A 12,013-nucleotide genomic window follows, 5' to 3' on the forward strand; every position below is an offset into this window, starting at 1 on the left:
ATGCTGTGTTGCTTAAAAACAAAAATCCTCCATCCTGCTCTAACATAATGTAAAGCCTGATAATTATAGATAAATTGGCATAAAAACAAAAGCAGCAAGATGGTGAAATCCAGACTAAGAACACTCAGAAAAGCCTGGTCAAAGAAAAAGTCTCTAACGCCATGGAAGCTTCTCTGGGGTGAGACTTCCACATTGAGGCATCACAGTTTAAGAGATACTCTGATGGGTTCTTGCCTGCCAACTTAATCTCTGAGGGCAGGGGGACCCAAAGTAGGGCCTTCAAGGAAGGTCTTAATAGACAGGCAACTTCTTGACATGAGCTTACATGACATGATTCTTTTGATACTGAAGGACCTTAAGGAAAGCCTGTTCAAGCCCCTCCCCCAATAAAACTGCACTGAGGACACCTGAATATGGATTTAACAAAGGAGGGAAGTACATTAACCAGAGGGTTATTTTTAAAGCTGTGTTCTCTTTTAATCTGTAAAATCCTGACCGGCTGCTCTACACTTAGACTGTGGTCTTCCCTATGCCTCATGACGGCCAATAATTTGAATGGTTGACTGTCCCTTTAGCATCTTAATACATTGTGTGCCATGTTCAAATGGAAAGGGGTTGTGAAAAGCATTCATGATGGTTGTCTCGGTGATTAAACGGCCATCTTCCCCAGAGGGTCCATTGAAACATCAGCTTCTGTATTTTCTGGAGATGGGGTGTGGGCTGGCTTGTGTAGCTAGGAATTAAACCAGTAGGAAGATATTTTAACTTGTAATGTTGTACTGTCTTTTTAAAAAACAAGTAGACAATCTGAACAGCTTACCCATTCTGAGCCTTTGGGGTCTGGCCGAGGGATTGGGGTGATTAGTCTTAGTGGTGCTTCTCAGTAGCATTCTCAGCAAAACACACAAAAGGAGGCCTACTTAATAACTCCCTGGGGTGTGTGTGTAGCTGAAAATGCTGTTGAAATCACTTTGACACACAGACATTGGGGAGAGGGGGTGTAGGATAACATGCTCAATAACTATAAGCCTGTAAACACTCAATTTACGTTAAATATCATTTAGGTAAAAACAGGGTTGGTTTGGGCTGTGTGGCTCTGAGCTTTTCTGCTAGTTCATCTTTTTGCCAAGCTTGCACTGGGTTTTCCTGGGATTGCTTGCTCTGTAATAATGCTTTGCCTTGTCTCTGGTGACAGCATCAGTGGTTTGAGGCTGGGCAATCCTTGAACCCTGCTTTAAAAAAACAAACAAACCTGTTGGGTTCTACCTTGACATGACTCCTGGGTGATCTAGCTAGTATGGCTGTGGCTCAGTCTCTGAATTGCCTAAGCTACCATCTTGCATATTCCCAAGATGGGTTACTGTGGTATTCTCCCATCAACCATCAACCCTCTCTGCTACCATGCTTTAGTTCTCTGTGCTACGATGCCTTAGTATTTGTATTCTTTCACCCCAAAGGCTTGGAAAATGCTCTAAAGTTTTCACCAGAGAAGCCAAGACTGAGGGTTTTGTTCTGTAGCTCCAATATGCCAGAATGGTTCTGCTGCTGGGCCAAGGTCATCTCTTGACGCAAGGCTCAGCACATTGTGGTTCTGGCTGAGCAGGCCTGTTACCCAGAAACAAAACCTTGCTACTATTCCTAGGAAGTTACATGCTGTTCTAAACCTCTTCGTTTCAAGTCACACTGAAGTAAGCAGAGCCAAAGTCTTCTGGTTATGCAATTAGACAGCAGCCGTCCCTCTTGGGGAGGGGGTGGCTCTTGTTCTCCAGCTGGTTGGCTTGCTCCCTGTGGGGTGAGACTGCACGGCAGCTTACAGCGTGCAAGCCACTAGGAAGGGAAATTAGTCTTCCATTCTAAATAAAAAGTAGCCATGGGTGACTATGGTCTGCTGGGTTTTTCCCTCCTTGCAAACACCACAGAGCAAATCTCTGGAGGCAAAAGGATTCTAGCTTATTAGAACAGTTCTGAAAACAGCATTATGGGTTGGGATTCTTTAACTTCTGATTGTGCAGTCATAGTTAGCGGCCATTTGATATAACTGCATGTACTTAAATGCAGTTTGGTCTCAGAGCTGACAGTTCTCTGAGGCAAGGTGGTTCATACTTCAAAGGGGGCTTATGCTCTGACAAAATGAAGGCCAAGCCTGAAGTGTACTAGTGTCTCTGGCACTCGCCTGTTTCACTTTGGTTAGACGAATGGAGAAAGCTGTGGGGTTAGACACCTGTGAATATTCCATGCAGCTTGAGTTGGTAGCAGCATCCCTGTAACTCCCATTATTAAGCTTGTGAAGGAAATGTCCTTTGTGACCAAGTCAGGCTGAGTTGCCACCCTAAAAAGAGATGAATGCCAACACCCCCCCAAGAGAAATACAGTCCTTTTGTGCCAACTGCGAGGGTTCAGTTCCAGGAAAACCTCACGGTTGGCAAGCCATTTAAATCAGTGGCAATCAGGGTTAGGGGAATCGTGGTTGCGAAAAGACCACAAAATACAGTTAAAAATAGAGGAAAAATTGCCACGAGTCAGTAGGAGGAGTGAAGGGGAACCCTGAAAATTACCCCCTGAGCCCCCCAAATTGCAACCCACCCCAATTGCCAAAAAATCTCACCAAACCGCAGATACTTGGGTTGCAGTTGGGGGGACCTGCCATAATTTCCAGTCTCGGATACTTAAAACCGTGATTGGGGAAACCCGTGGATGGCAAGGGATGATTGTACTAGACGTCCAGCAGGGACTGGATGGAAGTGGTGCTGAATTTGGTTTTGGAGTCCCTAAGTGACTACATGCCAGTGCAAGTGAGCCATGAATAGAAAGGTTTCTGGCTCCTCTGCTAAAAAGCAAAACAAAACCCAACAAACAAACTTTGAATGCACAAGAAAGGGAGAGGAAGTTCCAAAAGGACACTTAGAAAGGGAAAAGGGTGACTGATGCAGTGTTTCATGGCAAAAGTGGGGGTAGGAGGCAACTTACTGGGTTGATCATGGGCTCATTGAGGCCTGCTCCCCGCTTTTCATTGGGTATCTCTTCCCCATCCCTTTTGGCTTGAATGTATCCCCAGGTCAGGAGTAGTCCAAGCTCCTTGGGTTGCTTAAGTGGAAGTCAATGAATGATGTTTGACTCTCCTGAGTTTCAGGTGCTTTACTGAGAGACTAAATTGCATTTCTTTTATATTGATAGCCATGATGCCAGTGCAAAAAATGTCTGCCCCATTTTCCCCTTTTCTAGGCTGGCCTTGCCCAAAAGCTTGCTGGTACCTTTGTAGGCTTTTGTGCTAACTCATTCTTTTCCCTTTCTTCATGGTAACCTCTGAAGAGAAGGATGGGCTTTGTAATAGAATGCTAACATGCTGCCCTTTCCATTTTTCCCCCCAGAACTCCATCCGACACAACCTTTCTCTTCATAGCAAATTCATTAAAGTGCATAATGAAGCAACTGGAAAAAGCTCTTGGTGGATGCTCAATCCAGAAGGTGGCAAAAGTGGTAAAGCTCCAAGGAGGAGAGCAGCTTCCATGGACAACAGCAGCAAGCTGGCAAAAGCCAGAGGGAAGGTCTCCAGGAAGAAGGCAGCAATGCAGGTGACTTCAGAGCCTACCGCAGACAGTCCAGGCTCTCAGTATCCAAAGTGGCCTGGCAGCCCCTCCTCAAGAAGCAATGAGGACTCTGATGTATGGACCAGTATTCGGCCTCGGACCAGTTCCAATGCCAGCACCATCAGCGTGAGGCTTTCTCCGATTGAGCAGGATGACCTTGCGGATGAGGACCTCCTCCCCTCCCTTGTCTACTCCAGTGCTTCTAGCAATGTCCCACCCACTGTGACAGAGGAGCTGGAACTCATTGATGGCCTGAACCTGATGTCGCCCAGCTCCCTGCTGCCTGCCCCTCAGCCAGCTTCGAGTGGCCTGGCCCAGAGAAATCCCAGCTTCCCCTTGCGGGCCCAGAGCTCAGCTGCTCAGGCACAGTCATTCAGTAGCTCCCTCTTCAACCCTGTTGATATCTCGCTGCATAGCTCTGCTGGCCACTTTTCTGGGCCACAGACACTGGAAGCCCTCCTGACCTCCAACTCACCACCACCCAGTGATGTGTTGATGACACAGGTGGATCCAATCCTGCCCCAGAGTGGAGGCAGGTTGAACAGTCAGACTTTTCTGCTCCTCGGGGAGCAGTCCTCCAAAACCAAGATCAGCCCAGTTAATCCGCTCAGAAAACCTTCCGAGTCACAGCTGGAGTCGGTTGCTACCAGTGCTTTGCCCTCTGCACTTTCCCTGGTGGCATCTCCTCAGAATACAGCTGGCCTGTCCACTTTGAAGGCATCGGGTCCAGCACAGTCCGCCCAGGTGGCCCAACTGGGTACCCAGCCACCTATGACTGCTGCCACTTTTGCCCCCTTTGGAGGGAATCAGGACAGGTTGCCAAATGATTTGGACGTTGATATGTACATGGAGAACCTTGAATGTGATGTGGATTACATAATCAACACCGACCTCATGGATGGAGAAGGACTGGATTTTAATTTTGAACCCATTCAGTCTGCTCCGAGCTATCCCAGCACCTCACAGGCCTCCAACCACACTTGGGTACCCAGTTAACTTCAGGATTGACAAAGGTAGGTAAACATGCAACAGAGCAGATATTCTCTCAGCATACTGGTCCTCCCAGTCTTATAATTAAGGAATAGAGCTTTATTTCTTCCAGTTTTGGAGAGTAATGGGTTTGGAGAAGAGTCAAGAGTTGGGTGTCTCAATCCATGGTTTGGGGAAATATTTTACATTTCTAGGAGCCAGCATTGTATGTTATATACATAGAGCTGAAAAATTTAAAAATGCTGAGTGGCTTGAATTCTCCAACCTTGATTTTAATCCAGCCTGCTGTTCTAGCCTAAAGCATTGCTATGTTGGGGACCTGTTGCTATTTTTCTTAGGATAGTGATGTGAATGGAAAGGATGGAATAGAACAGCTCTGCATTCCATTGCTGGAATCTCTGGGGACAGAGTTAGAACAGGCATAATAACAAACAGCCTAAATATTTGTTCTTAAATCCTTCCAGTGAAAGTTTGTCCAATTTCATGGCAGCCGTTTGTAAATTTTCCAAGAGCATCTTCTCATGCAAATATCCATAGACAGAGTTGTCTTGCTAGAAGGTAGCTTAACTTGCCTGGTTCTAAATCTTCTTTAATGTCACCAGGGTAACAACTAATGCAGCAGCTAGAGACACCCAGATGGTTGTACGATGGATGACTTGCATGCCTTTGCTATCTCCACCCTAATGAAGTGTTCCTAATTCCAGCAGGCTTCTCTTAATCCTCTTCTTCAGAGTGGTGTTTCTTATCCCATGATAGATGTGATAAGAAGTCAGGCTTCTTTCTTTAGAGGCCAGCAACATGCCTCAATCTTCTTCCCTGCTCTGTTGTGCACAGCAGGTCTAAGCCTTTCCCCTAGTTTTTGAAAGCTTTCTGTTGAAAAGCCGTATCTAAATAACAAAATACAGGGTAGACTAATGAACCCCTCCCTCCCTATACCCCAGAACTTTTAGCGAGGGAGCAAGCAAGCAGTAGTGTATGTAACCTGGCAGTTGACTTTTAGTAGTGGCTCTGGGAAACCTACTCCTTTTCTTAGTTCAGTTGAATTCTAATTTTCTAGAAACATTTGCAGTTAGAATGAAATGACTGGAAATTGCTAAAGAGCAGGGTGCATTTAGAAGAGAGGGATTAGAATGAACTTAGTAAGCAAGAACCACAGTAAGATGATGGCCTAAGGGCAGATCCTCTATGCAGAGTGGTGCTTGAGGCCAGAAATCAAGAGGTGAAGGAAGTCTAGGATCCCAAGCGTTGTAGTAATACACAGACTCTTGGACTTTGGATTGGAAGCAATCTGACAATTGGATTAAGATGGAGCTTTTGTTGGGGGCAGATTAACCTACATTTGCCTGGTGTGTGAGTCTTGTGTTTCTCACAGTGTGAGCACAGACTGCTAGATTCTGGGGATCCTTGCTGTAACATAATCTGGAAATCCTACCTTCAGAAATCGTCCCCCCCCCCCCCCCGAAGGAAGATGTTTAATATCTAGAAACTTGGAGTTTCCCTCAAGGTTTGATGTGTCTTGTGTCTGTCTGTTGCTGTCCATGCAATTCAGACAACTAAGCACCTGCTTTCTCTCTCTCTCTCTCCCCCCATCCCCCAGTGCCCTTCTGGTTTTGGAGCTTTTGTACCGGCAGAAGTGTCTAGAACATAAGGTGCACCTGGCGTCTGTCTTACTGCTCTCCAGGCCAGCTGGGAGGAAGGGGCAAACTGCGATGGGAAAGAGGGAGATCCTGTTAAGTGCCACATATCTTCCTGAATCTACCATAACCCCTGTGAGCCCCACCCAGGCTCTCCGTGCAGGATCCTAAAGAAGAGTCCCAGGAAGTGCTCTACACATGGCCAAAGACTGTTCCTGCCTTGCAGAAGCATCCTCTGAATTGATGGGATTTGGACCCAACTGCGATGGGTCAGGCTGACAAGCTGCTTCGTACCAGCATCATCCCTCCACCTGATGTCTGCCTCAACTATCCTTTGACTTGGCACCCTAAGCCTTGATGAAAGAATGGATGGGAAAACAGTCTGCAAGTTACATGGCATCCTGAGTTGAGAAGTCCTCTCCTTGTGCACTTTTCTTGTTCCTTTTCTGGTGGGAGCAAGCAGGGCACAGGGGAGGAAAAAGTGATCTACCAGGTCCCTTCTGGAAGCTGATGCCTGGCTTGCCCTGGTCTTGTGAAGGCCCCGCCTGTGCCAGTCAGTGGGTGGCACTTACCTGAAACTGTGACTGCCCCAAAGCAGACAAGCAGGTGCTAAAAGTTGTTGCTAAGAAACCAAAATGACTTCTTCTGTGGGTTTGTTTCTGAGCTGTTCTGCCACAGCAGAGAAATAGAAAACCCCCATCTGGCCTTAACCAGAGCCCCAATTGGTGTTCGGTATTTTTTCTTCTTTTGTTTTTTAATCCAGAAGGGCATTTTCTACAGATAAACTATTTTGGAGGCTTTTATTTTTTTTAAATAATCTGGGTGTGGGACAGGGCTTTCTATGGTAGCCTTCAAACTATTATAAGTGTCTCCATATTGGGTGCCTTTCCCTCCCTTAGACAACACTATGGCAGGCTGTGCTTTCCCCAAGCTTCCTTGAGAGCAGTGTGGCATCTTTTGGGGTGCATTGCTGCGGGAAGGAAGGGCACCAAGCCAGCCTTGTTCTTTGGAACTGAGGCAGGTTGAGGGAGTTGTATATTATAGATAATTACCTGTAAAACTAGCTGCAGATTAACTAGAAGCTTTTGTAAACCTTGGTGGGGGATGTGTGGGGGGGAGACTATATATTTTATCAGAGAGCCCTATTGGCTAAAACTGCAGACCCTTTTCTTGCAGCTTTATACCTTTGATACCAGACACAACACTAAAGCACATGAGACTGCGGACAGGTCTGAAGATGGGATTAGGGGAAAGCCAGAGGGGCAGGGTGTGGGGGGAGGTGCATGGGCAAAGCCCAGAAGCTCCCTCCCCCCACCAACCTTGTGCTCTCAGCAATTAATCATGAATTGCCCAAAGGATGCAGACATGCCCCTTCACTGAACAGCCCGCTTTTGCTCAGCAGCTGACAGCCTGGGGGTTGCTTGGTCTGCCTGGAGTTGGCTTTTGCTGCGTTTGGGCAGAACCGTGACTTGGGGTCAAAGAGTGCTTCATCTGCAGGGGGAAATTGCCGAAAAGATCTGTCAGCTCCCTGGGGATTGGATTATTTAGTGTGGCAGTAATAGACATCAAGGGGTAGGGAAGGGGGTATTCTCCAGCAGTATTGGCAGTTGTAGGCTATCCTTTCTGCCTGAGGCATGCTTGGAGTTTCACTCTCGCTCCTAGAGACAAGGAGAAGGCAAGGCCATTTGCTGTCCAAAGGGGCAAGTAGCACAAGTTGCTTCTCCAGCTGGTGACTAGCACTTTTCCTTTAGGGGATTCTACAGCCGCCTTGCAGCTATCCGTTCCTTGTTGCTTCTGGGGAAGGTTGGTGGGGATGTGTAAGACACCTGACAGTGTTGCCCGTGGAAGCATAGCTCGCAGGGAGGGAGAGACTGCCCAGGCTTCACCTGCTTGCAGTGGTTGCCCCGGTTCACAGGACCAAGCTTTTGCTGTAGCCTGGCATGGCCTTCAAGCACACTCACACACAGAGTTTGTGGCCCTAACCCTCTCGTGCCGCTCTGGGGGACTCTAGTGGCCTTGCCTTGGAACAGCGCTTGCACACTCCACCTGCCGGAGGTGTTCCCCACGGGGTTGTCCCTGGCCACTAGTCTCTGCCAGCCCTCTGCTGAGTCAGCTCCACAAGTAGGCGCTGTGGCCCTGCAGTGCACAAAGCTCCGGACGTGAGATTTTTCTCAAGGCAAGCACCCAGACGGCTGCATGGCGAGTGTGGCAGTCTGGGGGAGGGGAGTTGCATTTTCCTGTGATCTACCCTCGGTAGAGAGATGGCTCTGAATGTAATAACCCCCACCCCCAGCAAGTTAACGGCATTAATTGTGAATCAGGTTGCTCAAAGTAGTCTTACTTAGCATGCTGGAGTGAAGGGCTAAATGTGGAGGCCTTGGGCCAGGTCAAGGGAGAGGTGAGAGTCGCTAGGCTGTGGGCATATGCCTGGCACTTGGGTGTCCTGATGGGCTGTGTTGTGAAGACAGCAGTGTGGGCATCTGAAGCAGTAAGACTGTTCCCTCTGGTTTCATACTTGCAGCTAAAGCAAACACGGACTTGAAATCTGCATTCCACACACAAAGGTGCATTGAAAGAGCGAACAATGTCGCTCCATTCAGCTGCTCTGATTCAAAGGACTATTTAAGTGTATGAAGGATTAACTGATCTGCATTAAGTGATCTTAAATAGGCACCCAGAACCGCTTGCTGGTTCCCCTCCCCCTTTCCTTCCCCCACTTGAATGCAAGGGCTGCTCTTGCCACATGGTGGCATTTCTGCCTTTGGTTCATCAAAGATGAAGGCAGCAGGCTGGGGGCAAGATTGGGTTCTGGCAACGGACTGCGTTTCGTTATCGGGCTTTTGCTAGGGCTTCTCAGCAGTTTGGCATTCAGGAGCAGCTGGGGACTTGGTTACCTGCTAGGTCTGCATGTGCTTCAGGGTGAGATGTGGACTTCTTTGACACAGCAGGTGACCCTCTTAGGGCTGTGTTGTGGGGGGGGCGGCAGTGGAGTAAAGTTCATGCAGTGTGTGTATGCTTCCAGGATTGGGCCTGGCCCTTCCAGACTGTGGATAGGAGGGGCAGCCAGTTGGAACAGGTCCTGCCTTGTTTCGCCTGAAGAATTTTTTTTTTTTTGCCTCTGCTGTATTTAAGTTTTGCCCCTTGTAACAATAGACTCTCTCCCCCATTCCAGGGCTTTCCAGTGTCTCCCTCTGCTAGAGAGGCTGTGTGGAATATGCTAGAGGGCAAACTGTGAGAAATAAATCTTTGTAATCCTCTGCTTGTGTGGTTCTTGCTTCTGCTGTCTGCTACCAGTTGACAGCCCACCTCCAAAGCTTTGGGCTGCTGGGGATTGGGTGTGTCTGCTTGTGAGGGAGGCATTCTTGCACTGGAGTGCAGTCTTCCCTCTAAGGCAGGCCTGCTCAACTTAGCCCCCCCAGCTGTTTTTGGACTACAATTACCATAATCTCCTGCCACAGTGGCCAATAGCCAGGGTTGATGGGAGTTGAAGGCAAACATCTACAGGAGGGCCAAAGTTGAGCAGCACTGCTCTAAGGCAGGGATTCTCAGCACTGAGTCCCCAGATGTTACTGGACTTCAACTCCCATAATCCCCAACCAAAGTCCACTGGGGCTGGGGATTATGGGAGTTGAAGTCCAAAAACATCTGGCGACCCAACGTTGAGAATCCCTGCTCTAAGGCATGTGCATGTGTGCACACTCACAAGTTTTTTGATGACCACTCAGTTAACTAGATCCAGCTCAGGCTGAGTCAGGAAAGCCCTACTCCAAATGCATATGTGCACACACTGACTTAGGAACATAGGAAGTTGCCCTATACTGCGTCACACCATAGGTCCATCTAACTCAGTATTGTCTACACAGACTGGCAGCGGCAGCTGCAGCTTCTTCAAGGTTGCAGGCAGGAATCTTGCTCAGCCCTGTCTTGAAGATGCCAGGGAGGGAACTTGGAACCTAGATGCTCTTTCCAGAGCAGCTCCATCCCGTAAGGGGAATCTCTTACAGTGCTCATGCATCAAGTCTCCCATTCATATGCAACCAGGGTGGACCCTGCTTAGCTAAGGGGGCAAGTCATGCTTGTTACCACAAGACAGGCTCTCCTCTCTGCCTTGATACTGCTGCCCAGAACAATACTCATTCTGCACACAAATGAGAAAAAGTAGAACATTGCTGGATTGTGTGTGCTCCTATAATTCTCTGGTAATGAAGCAGATTGCTGTGCTCTTTGTCATCATGCTTAAAATACATACATACTAAGCAAAATGACGAGCACAGCAACACATCTCTAATTTCTTTGCAAGAAAGAAATGTTCCGTCTCTATTGGTTGTGAGTCATGGTATTGGAACAGAAGAGGTTAAGCATACAAGGCTGCCTTATAGAGAGTCAGACCATTGGTCATCTAACCTAGTATTGGCTCCCTCTGGCAGCAAATTGGATAGAAAAGGATCTGGCTACCTGTAGGACTGAATGGGGTGACCATTGCCAAGTAAAGCACACTGCTTATGGACAGATGAAACCACCTTTTAGTGAGCCAGGCTGTATGTTCAGCATTGTCTTCTCTGATTGGCACTGAGTCTCTCAAGAACTTGGGCAGAGCCCTGTTAGCTGATTTTAAATGGGAAATTAAGCCTGCCCTTTTGGGTACTTTATGTACAAGGGAAGCGTTCAAACTCAATGGCAGCATTTGCACAGCAGGTCCCAGGCTCTCTGTATGAAGCTACCTTCTACCCGGCCCACTATACACTCACTGGCAGCAGCTTTCCAAAGTGTAATCAGAGGTCATTCCCAGCTTCAGCTCCTGGTATGTAAAGCCTGTGCTTTGCCCCTGAGCTATTGCCTTGTTTTTATTTGCCAATAAAGTTGGAGCAGAAACTGCAAGGAGGCGCTCCACTCTGGGCCTGCTTTTGTGTCCTGCTTCTGTATTCTGCTCTGTGGAGCGGGAGCCAGGGCCTAGCCTGTGGGGTATGACTCCTTGGGCAGGCTGCATTCCAGCACAGAGAGTTGCTCTTTGTAGGCCAGCACATTCCATTCCTTTCCTCCCACCAGCAGGCTTGGGAGCAGCCCTTGGCTGCCTCTGCTGGGACAGCTGCCTGCTCCTTAACAACAGCCAAGGTAGGTGGCTGCTGTCCCACCCCCTCCAGCTTCAGGAAGTGGTTCTTGCCTCCCTTGCCCAGCTGTGACCTAGTGTCTGCTGCCGTGTCATAAATAGCAGGGAGGTGAAGGATTAGGTGCACCCTGAACAGAGCCAGCTTGGGCCTTTTTTGAACACTGGACATCTGATGTTGCTTCAAATCCTATGTGGTTAGCTGTGAGCAAATGACTGCCTCAGCTGTGGCTTCCCCAGCTACTGAAGGTAATTATTGGGTCTGGTGCTTGTAGAAAAATCAGAATTCCACGTCAAGGAAAAGTCACGTGGCCTGTAAGTGAGGCAAACATGCAAGCCTACTCAATTTTGCATAATTTTATCCAGAGGTGGAAAAAGCAGCATCAAACCCTGAAACCTACCATACCACTTGGAGGCAGCAATGATTAGAACACACTTGAGGGCTGTGATGTTTAGGTGGCTAGATTAAGCTATATCTTTAATAGACTAAAAGGATACCCTTAATCAGAGAGCAAGTTGGTTTTCTTTAATCCACAAATAGTTGTAAAAATGGTACATGGTAAACACTCTCTAAGAGACATGCCCTCCCACTAGAGAGAATACTTCTTTCATGATGATGACATACCTCTGGGTGTCCTCTAACCCTGCCTTTTGCTTCAAAACCACTTACCTCTAGTTGACAAATGCAAAATGACTGC

At 47.9% G+C, this 12,013-nt stretch overlaps 1 protein-coding gene across 2 annotated transcripts in view; it reads left to right on the forward strand.

Moving 5' to 3' along the window:
- The window catches only part of FOXO4 (forkhead box O4), a 30,336-nt gene that overhangs the window by 13,514 nt on the left and 4,809 nt on the right, over positions 1–12,013 (forward strand). The window contains exons 2-3 of one of the 2 annotated variants that reach the window (XM_053273828.1): positions 3,369–4,600; positions 6,175–9,468. In XM_053273828.1, the coding sequence (XP_053129803.1) occupies positions 3,369–4,583 (1,215 nt within the window). In that variant the 3' untranslated portion in view covers positions 4,584–4,600; positions 6,175–9,468. Of the gene's footprint in view, positions 1–3,368; positions 4,601–6,174; positions 9,469–12,013 lie in introns of those variants that run through there. The other variant, XM_053273829.1, reaches the window with a different exon arrangement.

Source organism: Hemicordylus capensis, chromosome 11, assembly GCF_027244095.1.
Source record: "Hemicordylus capensis ecotype Gifberg chromosome 11, rHemCap1.1.pri, whole genome shotgun sequence".
Lineage (NCBI taxonomy): Eukaryota > Metazoa > Chordata > Lepidosauria > Squamata > Cordylidae > Hemicordylus > Hemicordylus capensis.